The sequence below is a fragment of the Pogoniulus pusillus genome, unplaced genomic scaffold (genome assembly GCF_015220805.1).
Source record: "Pogoniulus pusillus isolate bPogPus1 unplaced genomic scaffold, bPogPus1.pri scaffold_173_arrow_ctg1, whole genome shotgun sequence".
Taxonomy (NCBI): Eukaryota; Metazoa; Chordata; class Aves; order Piciformes; family Lybiidae; genus Pogoniulus; species Pogoniulus pusillus.
This window is the reverse complement of record NW_026974605.1, coordinates 32286-46265: the sequence shown is the minus strand read 5'-3', so window position 1 is coordinate 46265 and position 13980 is coordinate 32286. Positions and strand designations below refer to the sequence as shown.

General features: G+C 47.5%; 1 protein-coding gene across 1 annotated transcript; it reads left to right on the top strand.

Moving 5' to 3' along the window:
• Positions 1-12013: 12013 nt before the first annotated feature.
• LOC135173969 (uncharacterized) lies at positions 12014-13386 on the top strand (the record flags this gene model as incomplete). Its single annotated transcript, XM_064141198.1, has 1 exon — positions 12014-13386. A coding segment is annotated over one exon (1373 nt), but the record flags the coding sequence as incomplete, so codon positions are not given.
• Between the last annotated feature and the right edge of the window lie 594 nt (positions 13387-13980).

The window sequence follows — 13980 nt, the reverse complement described above, 5'->3', positions numbered from 1 at the left end:
GTTTATATCCCTGCCCCATTGAGGAACCATAGTAATGCTGTTTAGAAAAAGCACTCCTTCTGCGTGTAGACCCAGCCAGGAATGGCCTAGCCAGGAATCCCCTGCACCATTCTGCAGCATTCCAGCTGTGTCACACACTGGCAAAAGAAACTTTCTCCTAGCTGCTTTCCTTTGAAGCAGAAACACGTTTACATCCTATTCCCATTGAAGAACCATAGAAATTCGCTTTACGAAAAGCACTACTTCTGCTTATAGACCCAGTCAGGAATGACCTAGCCTGGAATCCCCTACACCATTCTGCAGCTTTCCAGCTGCATCACACACTGGCAAAAGAAGCTTTCTCCTAGCTGCTTTCCTTTGAAGCAGAAACACATTTACATCCTAGACCCACTGAAGAACCATAGAAATACCGTTTAGAAAAAGCACTCCTGCTTATAGACCCAGCCAGGAATGGCCTAGCCTATAATTTCCTGCACCGTTCTGCAGCTTTCCAGCTCCCTCACTCACTGGCAAAAGTAACTTTCTCATAGCTGCTTTCCTTTGAAGCAGAAACACGTTTACATCCTATCCCTATTGAAGAACCATAGAAATTAGCTTTACAAAAAGCACTCCTTGTGCATGTACACCCAGCCAGGAATGACCTAGCCTGGAATCCCCTGCACCATTCTGAAGCATTCCAGCTACGTCACACACTGGTAAAAGCAACTTTATCCTAGCTGCTTTCCTTTGAAGGAGAAACACGTTTACATCCTAGCCCCATTGAAGAAACATAGAAATACCGTTTAGAAAAAGCACTCCTTCTGTGTGTAGAACCATCCAGGAATGGCCTAGCCTGGAATCCCCTGCACCATTCTGCAGCATTCCAGCTCCCTCACACACTGGCAAAAGAAACTCTCTCCTAGCTGCTTTCCTTTGAAGCAGAAACATGTTTACATCCTATCCCTATTGAAGAACCATAGAAATTCGCTTTACAAAAAGCATTCCTTCTGCTTGTAGACCCAGTCAGGAATGACCTTGCCTGGAATCCCCTACACCATTCTGCAGCTTTCCAGCTCCCTCACACACTGGCAAAAGAAACTTTCTCCTATCTGCTTTCCTTTGAAGCAGAAACACGTTTTCATCCTAGCCCCATTGAAGAACCGTAGAAATGCCGTTTAGAAAAATCACTCCTTCTGCTTATAGTACCAGCCAGGAATAGCCTAGCCTGGAATCCCCTGCACCATTCTGCAGCTTTCCAGCTCCCTCACACACTGGCAAAAGAAACTTTCTCCTAGCTGCTTTCCTTTGAAGCAGAAACACGTTTACATCCTAGCCCCATTGAAGAACCATAGAAATTCGCTTTACAAAAAGCACTCCTTCTGCTTATAGACCCAGTCAGGAATGACCTAGCCTGGAATCCCCTGCACCGTTCTGCAGCTTTCCAGCTGCGTCACACACTGGCAAAAGAAACTTTCTCCTAGCTCCTTTCCTTTGAAGCAGAAACACATTTCCATCCTAGCCCCATTGAAGAACCATAGAAATGCCGTTCAGAAAAAGCAATCCTTCTGCTTATAGACCCAGCCTGGAATGGCCTAGCCTGGAATCCCCTGCACCATTCTGCAGCTTTCCAGCTCCCTCACACACTGGCAAAAGAAACTTTCTCCTAGCTGCTTTCCTTTGAAGCAGAAACAGGTTTACATCCTAGCACCATTGAAGAACCATAGAAATGCCGTTTAGAAAAAGCACTCCTTCTGCTTATAGAGCCAGTCAGGCATGACCTAGCCTGGAATCCCTAGCACCATTCTGCAGCTTTCCAGCTGTGTCACACACTGGAGAAAGAAACTTTCTCCTAACTGCTTTCCTTTGAAGCAGAAACACGTTTACATCCTAGCACCATTGAAGAACCATAGAAATTCACATTACAAAAAGCATTCCTTCTGCTTATACACCCAGTCAGGAATGACCTAGCCTGGAATCCCCTGCACCATTCTGCAGCTTTCCAGCTGCGTCACACACTGGCAAAAGAAACTTCCCTCTAGCTGCTTTCCTTTGAAGCAGAAACACGTTTACATCCTAGCCCCATTGAAGAAACATAGAAATGCCGGTTAGAAAAAGCATTCCTTCTATATATAGACCCAGCCAGGAATGGCCTAGCCTGGAATCCCCTGCACCATTCTGCAGCTTTCCAGCTCCCTCACACACTGGCAAAAGAAACTTTCTCCTAGCTGCTTTCCTTTGAAGCAGAAACACATTTATATCCTAGCCCCAATGAAGAACCATAGAAATTCGGTTTACAAAAAGCAATCCTTCTGCTTATAGACCCAGCCAGGAATGGTCTAGCCTGGAATTCAAAGCACCATTTTACAGCTTTCCAGCTCCCTCACACACTGGCAAAAGAAACTTTTTCCTAGCTGCTTTCCTTTGAAGCAGAAACACGTTTACATCCTAGCCCCATTGAAGAACCATAGAAATGCCCTTTAGAAAAAGCACTCCTTCTGCTTATAGAACCAGCCTGGAATGGCCTAGCCTGGAATCCCCTGCACCATTTTACACCTTTCCAACTCCCTCACACACTGGCAAAAGAAACTTTCTCCTAGCTGCTTTCCTTTGAAGCAGAAACACGTTTACATCCTAGCCCCACTGCAAAAACATAGAAATACCGATTAGAAAAAGCATTCCTTCTGCATATAGACCCAGTCAGGAATGGCCTAGCCTGGAATCCCCTGCACCATTCTGCAGCTTTCCAGCTCCCTCACACACTGGCAAAAGAAACTTTCTCCAAGCTGCTTTCCTTTGAAGCAGAAACAGGTTTACATCCTAGTCCCATTGAAGAACCATAGAAATGCCGTTTAGAAAAAGCACTCCTTCTGCTTATAGAGCCAGTCAGGCATGACCTAGCCTGGAATCCCTAGCACCATTCTGCAGCTTTCCAGCTGTGTCACACTCTGGAGAAAGAAACTTTCTCCTAACTGCTTTCCTTTGAAGCAGAAACAAGTTTACATCCTAGCACCATTGAAGAACCATAGAAATTCACATTACAAAAAGCATTCCTTCTGCTTATACACCCAGTCAGGAATGACCTAGCCTGGAATCCCCTGCACCATTCTGCAGCTTTCCAGCTGCGTCACACACTGGCAAAAGAAACTTCCCTCTAGCTGCTTTCCTTTGAAGCAGAAACACGTTTACATCCTAGCCCCATTGAAGAAACATTGAAATGCCGGTTAGAAAAAGCATTCCTTCTATATATAGACCCAGCCAGGAATGGCCTAGCCTGGAATCCCCTGCACTATTCTGCAGCTTTCCAGCTCCCTCACACACTGGCAAAAGAAACTTTCTCCTAGCTGCTTTCCTTTGAAGCAGAAACACATTTATATCCTAGCCCCATTGAAGAACCATAGAAATTCGGTTTACAAAAAGCAATCCTTCTGCTTATAGACCCAGCCAGGAATGGCCTAGCCTGGAATTCAAAGCACCATTTTACAGCTTTCCAGCTCCCTCACACACTGGCAAAAGAAACTTTTTCCTAGCTGCTTTCCTTTGAAGCAGAAACACGTTTACATCCTAGCCCCATTGAAGAACCATAGAAATGCCGGTTAGAAAATCACTCCTTCTGCTTATAGACCCAGTCAGGAATTGCCAAGCCTGGAATGCCCTGCACCATTCTGCAGCTATCCAGCTCCCTCACACACTGGCAAAAGAAACTTTCTCCTAGCTGCTTTCCTTTGAAGCAGAAACACGTTTACATCCTAGCCCCATTGAAGAACCATAGAAATGCCGTTTAGAAAAAGCACTCCTTCTGCTTATAGACCCAGTCAGGCATGACCTAGCCTGGAATCCCCAGCACCATTCTGCAGCTTTCCAGCTGTGTCACACACTGGCGAAAGAAACTTTCTCCTAACTGCTTTCCTTTGAAGCAGAAACACGTATACATCCTAGCCCCATTGAAGAACCATAGAAATGCCCTTTAGAAAAAGCACTCCTTCTGCTTATAGACCCAGCGTGGAATGGCCTAGCCTGGAATCCCCTGCACCATTTTACAGCTTTCCAGATCCCTCACACTCTGGCAAAAGAAACTTTCCCCTAGCTGCTTTCCTTTGAAGCAGAAACACGTTTACATCCTAGCCCCACTGCAGAAACATAGAAATACCGGTTAGAAAAAGCATTCCTTCTGCATATAGACCCAGTCAGGAATGGCCTAGCCTGGAATCCCCTGCACCATTCTGCAGCTTTCCAGCTCCCTCACACACTGGCAAAAGAAACTTTCTCCTAACTGCTTTCCTTTGAAGCAGAAACACGTTTACATCCTAGCCCCATTGAAGAACCATAGAAATGCCCTTTAGAAAATCACTCCTTCTGCTTATAGACCCAGCCAGGAATTGCCAAGCCTGGAATCCCCTGCACCATTCTGCAGCTTTCCAGCTCCCTCACACACTGGCAAAAGAAACTTTCTCCTAGCTGCTTTCCTTTGAAGCAGAAACACGTTTACATCCTAGCCGCATTGAAGAACCATAGAAATGCTGTTTAGAAAAAGCACTCCTTCTGCTTATAGACCCAGTCAGGCATGACCTAGCCTGGAATCCCCAGCACCATTCTGCAGCTTTCCAGCTGTGTCACACACTGGCAAAAGAAACTTTCTCCCAGCTGCTTTCCTTTGAAGCAGAAACACGTTTACATCCTAGCCCCATTGAAGAACCATAGAAATTCGGTTTACAAAAAGCAATCCTTCTGCTTATAGACCCAGCCAGGAATGGCCTAGCCTGGAATTCAAAGCACCATTTTACAGCTTTCCAGCTCACTCACACACTGGCAAAAGAAACTTTCTCCTAGCTGCTTTCCTTTGAAGCAGAAACACGTTTACATCCTAGCCCCATTGAAGAACCATAGAAATGCCGTTTAGAAAAAGCACTCCTTCTGCTTATAGACCCAGCCAGGAATGGCCTAGCCTGGAATCCCCTGCACCATTTTACAGCTTTCCAGCTCCCTCACACACTGGCAAAAGAAACTTTCTCCTAGCTGCTTTCCTTTGAAGCAGAAACACGTTTACATCCTAGCCCCACTGCAGAAACATAGAAATACCGGTTAGAAAAAGCATTCCTTCTGCATATAGACCCAGTCAGGAATGGCCTAGCCTGGAATCCCCTGCACCATTCTGCAGCTTTCCAGCTCCCTCACACACTGGCAATAGAAACTTTCTCCTAGCTGCTTTCCTTTGAAGCAGAAACACGTTTACATCCTAGCCCCATTGAAGAACCAGAGAAATTCGATTTAAAAAAAGCACTCCTTCTGCTTATAGACCCAGTCAGGAATGGCCTAGCCTGGAATCCCCTGCACCATTCTGCAGCTTTCCAGCTGCGTCACACACTGGCAAAAGAAACTTTCTCCTAGCTGCTTTCCTTTGAAGCAGAAACACGTTTACATCCTAGCCCCATTGAAGAACCATAGAAATGCCGTTTAGAAAAAGCACTCCTTCTGCTTATAGACCCAGACAGGAATGGCCTAGCCTGGAATCCCCTACACCATTCTGCAGCTTTCCAGCTCCCTCACACACTGGCAAAAGAAACTTTCTCCTAGCTGCTTTCCTTTGAAGCAGAAACACGTTTACATCCTAGCCCCATTGAAGAACCATAGAAATGCCCTTTAGAAAAAGCACTCCTTCTGCTTATATACCCAGTCAGGAATGGCCTAGCCTGGAATCCCCTGCACCATTCTGCAGCTTTCCAGCTCCCTCACACACTGGCAAAAGAAACTTCTCCTAGCTGCTTTCCTTTGAAGCAGAAACACGTTTACATCCTAGCCCCATTGAAGAAACATAGAAATGCCGGTTAGAAAAAGCACTCCTTCTGCTTATAGACCCAGGCAGGAATGGCCTAGCCTGGAATCCCCTGCACCATTCTGCAGCTTTCCAGCTCCCTCACACACTGGCAAAAGAAACTTTCTCCTAGCTGCTTTCCTTTGAAGCAGAAACACGTTTACATCCTAGCCCCATTGAAGAAACATAGAAATTCGGTTTACAAAAAGCACTCCTTCTGCTTATAGACCCAGCCAGGAATGGCCTAGCCTGGAATCCCCTGCACCATTCTGCAGCTTTCCAGCTCCCTCACACACTGGCAAAAGAAACTTTCTCCTAGCTGCTTTCCTTTGAAGCAGAAACACGTTTACATCCTAGCCCCATTGAAGAACCATAGAAATGCCCTTTAGAAAAAGCACTCCTTCTGCTTATAGACCCAGTCAGGAATGGCCTAGCCTGGAATCCCCTGCACCATTCTGCAGCTTTCCAGCTCCCTCACACACTGGCAAAAGAAACTTTCTCCTAGCTGCTTTCCTTTGAAGCAGAAACACGTTTACATCCTAGCCCCATTGAAGAAACATAGAAATTCGGTTTACAAAAAGCACTCCTTCTGCTTATAGACCCAGCCAGGAATGGCCTAGCCTGGAATCCCCTGCACCATTCTGCAGCTTTCCAGCTCCCTCACACACTGGCAAAAGAAACTTTCTCCTAGCTGCTTTCCTTTGAAGCAGAAACACGTTTACATCCTAGCCCCATTGAAGAACCATAGAAATGCCCTTTAGAAAAAGCACTCCTTCTGCTTATAGACCCAGTCAGGAATGGCCTAGCCTGGAATCCCCTGCACCATTCTGCAGCTTTCCAGCTGCCTCACACACTGGCAAAAGAAACTTTCTCCTAGCTGCTTTCCTTTGAAGCAGAAACACGTTTACATCCTAGCCCCATTGAAGAACCAGAGAAATTCGTTTACAAAAAGCACTCCTTCTGCTTATAGACCCAGCCAGGAATGGCCTAGCCTGGAATCCCCTGCACCATTCTGCAGCTTTCCAGCTCCCTCACACACTGGCAAAAGAAACTTTCTCCTAGCTGCTTTCCTTTGAAGCAGAAACACGTTTACATCCTAGCCCCATTGAAGAACCATAGAAATTCGGTTTACAAAAAGCAATCCTTCTGCTTATAGACCCAGCCAGGAATGGCCTAGCCTGGAATCCCCTGCACCATTTTACAGCTTTCCAGCTCCCTCACACACTGGCAAAAGAAACTTTCTCCTAGCTGCTTTCCTTTGAAGCAGAAACACGTTTACATCCTAGCCCCATTGAAGAACCATAGAAATTCGGCTTACAAAAAGCACTCCTTCTGCTTATAGACCCAGCCAGGAATGGCCTAGCCTGGAATCCCCTGCACCATTCTGCAGCTTTCCAGCTCCCTCACACACTGGCAAAAGAAACTTTCTCCTAGCTGCTTTCCTTTGAAGCAGAAACACGTTTACATCCTAGCCCCATTGAAGAACCATAGAAATGCCGGTTAGAGAAAGCATTCCTTCTGCTTATAGACCCAGTCAGGAGTGGCCTAGCCTGGAATCCCCTGCACCATTCTGCAGCTTTCCAGCTCCCTCACACACTGGCAAAAGAAACTTTCTCCTAGCTGCTTTCCTTTGAAGCAGAAACACGTTTACATCCTAGCCCCATTGAAGAACCATAGAAATTCCGTTTAGAGAAAGCACTCCTTCTGCTTATAGACCCAGCCAGGAGTGGCCTAGCCTGGAATCCCCTGCACCATTCTGCAGCTTTCCAGCTCCCTCACACACTGGCAAAAGAAACTTTCTCCTAGCTGCTTTCCTTTGAAGCAGAAACACGTTTACATCCTAGCACCATTGAAGAACCATAGAAATGCCCTTTAGAAAAAGCACTCCTTCTGCTTATAGACCCAGTCAGGAATGGCCTAGCCTGGAATCCCCTGCACCATTCTGCAGCTTTCCAGCTCCCTCACACACTGGCAAAAGAAACTTTCTCCTAGCTGCTTTCCTTTGAAGCAGAAACACGTTTACATCCTAGCCCCATTGAAGAAACATAGAAATTCCGGTTAGAAAAAGCATTCCTTCTGCTTATAGACCCAGTCAGGAATGGCCTAGCCTGGAATCCCCTGCACCATTCTGCAGCTTTCCAGCTCCTTCACACACTGGCAAAAGAAACTTTCTCCTAGCTGCTTTCCTTTGAAGCAGAAACACGTTTACATCCTAGCCCCTTTGAAGAAACATAGAAATTCGGTTAGAAAAAGCACTCCTTCTGCTTATAGACCCAGCCAGGAATGGCCTAGCCTGGAATCCCCTGCACCATTCTGCAGCTTTCCAGCTCCTTCACACACTGGCAAAAGAAACTTTCTCCTAGCTGCTTTCCTTTGAAGCAGAAACACGTTTATATCCTAGCCCCATTGAAGAACCATAGAAATGCCTTTTAGAAAAAGCACTCCTTCTGCTTATAGACCCAGTCAGGAATGGCCTAGCCTGGAATCCCCTGCACCATTCTGCAGCTTTCCAGCTCCCTCACACACTGGCAAAAGAAACTTTCTCCTAGCTGCTTTCCTTTGAAGCAGAAACACGTTTACATCCTAGCCCCATTGAAGAACCATAGAAATTCGTTTACAAAAAGCACTCCTTCTGCTTATAGACCCAGCCAGGAATGGCCTAGCCTGGAATCCCCTGCACCATTCTGCAGCTTTCCAGCTCCCTCACACACTGGCAAAAGAAACTTTCTCCTAGCTGCTTTCCTTTGAAGCAGAAACACGTTTACATCCTAGCCCCATTGAAGAACCATAGAAATACTGGTTAGAAAAAGCATTCCTTCTGCATATAGACCCAGTCAGGAATGGCCTAGCCTGGAATCCCCTGCACCATTCTGCAGCTTTCCAGCTCCCTCACACACTGGCAAAAGAAACTTTCTCCTAGCTGCTTTCCTTTGAAGCAGAAACACGTTTACATCCTAGCCCCTTTGAAGAACCATAGAAATGCCGGTTAGAAAAAGCATTCCTTCTGCTTATATACCCAGTCAGGAATGGCCTAGCCTGGAATCCCCTTCACCATTCTGCAGCTTTCCAGCTGCGTCACACACTGGCAAAAGAAACTTTCTCCTAGCTGCTTTCCTTTGAAGCAGAAACACGATTACATCCTAGACCCATTGAAGAACCAGAGAAATACGGTTTACAAAAAGCACTCCTTCTGCTTATAGGCCCAGCCAGGAATGGCCTAGCCTGGAATCCCCTGCACCATTCTGCAGCTTTCCAGCTCCCTCACACACTGGCAAAAGAAACTTTCTCCTAGCTGCTTTCCTTTGAAGCAGAAACACGTTTACATCCTAGCCCCATTGAAGAACCATAGAAATGCCGGTTAGAAAAAGCACTCCTTCTGCGTGTAGACCCAGCCAGGAATGGCCTAGCCTGGAATCCCCTGCACCATTATGCAGCTTTCCAGCTGCGTCACACACTGGCAAAAGAAACTTTCTCCTAGCTGCTTTCCTTTGAAGCAGAAACACGTTTACATCCTAGCCCCATTGAAGAACCATAGAAATGCCGGTTAGAAAAAGCACTCCTTCTGCTTATAGACCCAGTCAGGAATGGCCTAGCCTGGAATCCCCTGCACCATTCTGCAGCTTTCCAGCTCCCTCACACACTGGCAAAAGAAACTTTCTCCTAGCTGCTTTCCTTTGAAGCAGAAACACGTTTACATCCTAGCCCCATTGAAGAACCATAGAAATGCCGGTTAGAAAAAGCAATCCTTCTGCGTGTAGACCCAGCCAGGAATGGCCTAGCCTGGAATCCCCTGCACCATTCTGCAGCTTTCCAGCTCCCTCACACACTGGCAAAAGAAACTTTCTCCTAGCTGCTTTCCTTTGAAGCAGAAACACGTTTACATCCTAGCCCCATTGAAGAACCATAGAAATGCCGGTTAGAAAAAGCATTCCTTCTGTGTGTAGACCCAGCCAGGAATGGCCTAGCCTGGAATCCCCTGCACCATTCTGCAGGTTTTCAGCTGCGTCACACACTGGCAAAAGAAACTTTCTCCTAGCTGCTTTCCTTTGAAGCAGAAACACGTTTACCTCCTGGCCCCATTGAAGAACCATAGAAATGCCCTTTAGAAAAAGCATTACTTCTGTGTGTAGACCCAGCCAGGAATGGCCTAGCCTGGAATCCCCTGCACCATTCTGCAGCTTTCCAGCTGCGTCACACACTGGCAAAAGAAACTTTCTCCTAGCTGCTTTCCTTTGAAGCAGAAACACGTTTACATTCTAGCCCCTTTGAAGAACCATAGAAATGCCGATTAGAAAAAGCATTACTTCTGTGTGTAGACCCAGCCTGGAATGGCCTAGCCTGGAATCCCCTGCACCATTCTGCAGCTTTCCAGCTCCCTCACACACTGGCAAAAGAAACTTTCTCCTAGCTGCATTCCTTTGAAGCAGAAACACGTTTACATCCTAGCCCCATTGAAGAACCATAGAAATGCCGGTTAGAAAAAGCACTCCTTCTGCTTATAGACCCAGTCATTAATGGCCTAGCCAGGAATCCCCTTGTGAGAGTCTGATCCTCTCTCTTGTTAATCAACAAAGATAAAGATTGCATTGTCCCTCCTTAATCTTATTACTTCTGGGACTCAGACTTGGTGCTTGGCCCAAAAGCTCAGAGATGCAAATCAACAGACAATACCTTTGAAACTCCTAGACCTCACCCTGGCTGGACTGCCCAGGAAGCCTCCACCTTATCTCAGCTGCCCCCAAGGGCTGTGTATGCAGGGTGTGGACAGGTGTAGCCGAGAGAGGGCGGAGGCCCTCCCCCCGGCGACGCCGGACCCCTGCGAATGTGTGAGAATACACAGGAAGATGCCCTGGGGGGGCTGCAGCTGGACACTGAGCAGAAAACTGTATAAAAAGGCAGGAGAAAGGCCTGCCAAAGTGTGGCATCCCCACCAGACCAAGGGTGGTATCCCCACCAGTGGTATTCCCACCGCACCACCAGTGGCATTCCCAGCGGACCACCATTCCCACCGGACCAAGAGTGGCACCTCCATCAGACCACCAGTGACATCTCCACCGGACCACCGAGGGCAGACCATCACCAGACCACCACAGCTGCACACCGCCTGAAGAACCTCTGACAAACTCCGCAGAAGATCATCCCTGGGCCACGCACCCGTCTCTCTCTCTCCCCTTCATCGGCGGCTGAGGGTAATATGATCACAGCCTTTTCCCCTTCCCTGCTCCTTCTTTTCTTCTCCATCGATCTCTTTATCTTTCTCTCTCCCCCTTCTCCCCTCTCTCCCTCTGTTCTGATCTTTCTCTCTCCCCCTTCTCCCTTCTCTCCCTCCGTTTTGCCCAACCTTATCCTTTAATAAACAGTTTCATGGTGATATCTGGTCTCGTTTGCACCTTAATTTCACAACACGGAATCCATAAGAACTGGTCTAGCTCCTCTGGACAGAGATACTGTTAATCTCTGCTCCTCCGGACCTTGACATTTTTTGGCGTCACGGACAGGATTCTGTGTAGTGAAAGTATCATCGGAAACTGTTGCATTTCTGAGAACCCCAAAGTGTGCACGAGTGTGTCTGAGATGTACTCTGAGAGCAAAATGAATGCTTGTGGAGCAGAGTGTGGGGATTTTTCAAATGTCTAAATGTGTCTGCGTTCCCGGGAAAGAATATTTTAGGGTACAAGTGTTGATTTTATAGTGTGACCTTCCCGAGAATTCTTAGTACCCCGCGGTAAATAGGAAATATTGTGTAAAGTGTGTCCTCTTGGGGAGAGGTACCTCCACAAGAAGTCTAGTAATATTGTGTAAAGTGTGTCCTGGGGGAAAGAATTTCCCCCGAGAAGCCTCTCTGTTGGTAAAGTGTGTCCTCTCGGGGTGACTGTGGCTGTCCTCTCCGAGAAGCTAGATCTCTGCGTTCCCGGGAAAGAATATTTTAGGGTACAAGTGTTGATTTTATAGTGTGGCCTTCCCGAGAATTCTTAGTACCCTGCGGTAAATAGCATTGTGTAAACTGTGTCCTGGGGGAAAGAATTTCCCCCCCGAGAAGTCTAGTGAACCCAAACGGAACAGCTTCTCTGTTGGTAAAGTGTGTCCTCTCGGGGTGACTGTGGCTGTCCTCTCCGAGAAGCTAGATCTTGGTGTGATCTCCCTGGAGGAGCTTTCTTTGAGCGGTTTTTGTAGGGAAGGTTTTGAGGTATAAGGTGTTTGTGTTGTTGTGACCTCCCCGTGGAGCTTTTACCTTAAAGGCAATGGCCACGGTGGAGAGGCTTTTCTGTCTGTTGGAAGCTCACGGTGCCCGCCCGTCCGTGGAAGGGCTGGGCTGGGCCTGTGAGAACTGGAGTAACTGTCAGAGTGTGACGGATCGGATTGTGGCCCTGCAGAAGGAGGCACGGGCCAAGTCGGGAAAGGGCAAAGCCTTCATCTGTGCAGTTTTGGGTGCCTGTTTGGCTGCTTCAATAGATGAAAAGCAAAGCCAAAACGGACGAGAGAACAAACTCATTTCCTCCTTGCAGGAGCTGGTAGATTCCCTGCAAGGGCATATAGTAACTTTAAAGGACGAAGTGGCAGATCTTAAGGATAGATTAAAAACAGAACAGAAGTGGCAAAGGTGGTTTTTGAAGGAGGAAGAGTTAAAGCAGACAGAGCCTGCCTCCATATACCCCCAGGCAGAACTGGCAGCAGCAGAGGAAGCTGCTGCTCACATGCGTCCTCTCATTAAAACTGAAATGCTGTATGAGGATGGCACCCCTGCCATCACAACCAAAGAGATACCCTTTTCTTCCACTGAGCTGGCCAAACTGCGTAAAGAGTTTACACGTTCGGATGGAGAGTCTGAGGTGGAATATGTATGGCGTGTCTCTAGAACTGGAGGTGATCAAATTAGGTTGACAGAGGCTGAAGCCACCGGCTATTGGGGTGCTAACGTGTTCCTAACTACGGGAAATAGGAGTGGTCCCTGGAGCCTTACTCAGCGAGCAGCTTTCTGGGCTGGGGGCTTTGATTCAAAGGAGAGAGGAGAGCCTCTAGTTCTGAGGGGAGGCATGAATCAGATCATGGGAAATGTGCAGAAGGCAGCTTGTTTGCAAATGGTCTATGACCGAGAACTGAAACATCATTTTGAATCGCCCCTTTCTCTCTTGGTGGACCCAAAGCGAATGACTCCTTTGGTCAGGGGACTTCCTGACTCCCTTAAGATGAAAGGCATTCAGCTTCAAAAGGAGATAGCTGACACCCCACTTACCTCCCGAATACAAGCTGCTCTGAGGGAGAACTTAACACCCGGGAGGAACCAGCCTGATTGCAGACAATGGACGTGGGAAGAGGTGGCGAGAGAGCTATTAGATTATGCCAGGCAGTATGGGGTGCCTGAGGAAGTTCATAAGCCTGAGCCTAGAGGCTTGAGGCATGTGAAAATTAATCACCCACTGCCAAGTGCAGATCCCCAGAGCCAGATGCTTCGAATCCCCAAACGACACTCGACTGGGGGAAGAGAGCACCCGAACACTAGACAGTATTGGTGGGGGCTTGGCCGAAAGAAAGGTATCCCAAAAGAAGTGATTGATGGGTTATCTTCAGTGCAGTTGGAAATCGTTGTAAAAAACTAGCCAGAAACCCGAGCCCACTGCACCCCCCTTGATAGACTTATCTGATGTGGGGAAAGGCGTGCCCCCTTCTCATCCTCAGAGGAGCTGAGAGCTTCACCCCTCTGTGGTGAGTGGGGGAGGTGAAGCCTAGAGATCTGTGAGCTCACCAATCAATTGCAAATTGTACAGGGTCTGGGAGGTGGATTTGGTTTGTGCCTAGCTTGGCTTCAAGCTGAAACAATCAAAGGCACTTACCGGCCCATTCAAAGCAATTAGCTTCACCTGGGCAGGCTCAGGGAGCCTCTCTTTGGGTGGAGGTGCCTTGCACTGATACCTTATCAGTATCTGAGGGAGTTGACTAAAGATTCCTTGAGATATTGTCAGAAGGATTTGTTTTGTTGCCATACTAATGACTTCTCAAGTTTTGCAGGCTATAAGTTCTCCCCGCAGCATCACTACAACAGAGGACTGCCGACTGCCCTTTCCTCACAGCCTGGCAGTGTCACCAGATTCACGGGGAAGCTTTACCTAAGCTTCAATGGACTCCCAACTGAAGGACTGACGGCATGGGGGGATATGGAATTAATGTATTCTGTTCTGTTTTGTTAAATGACA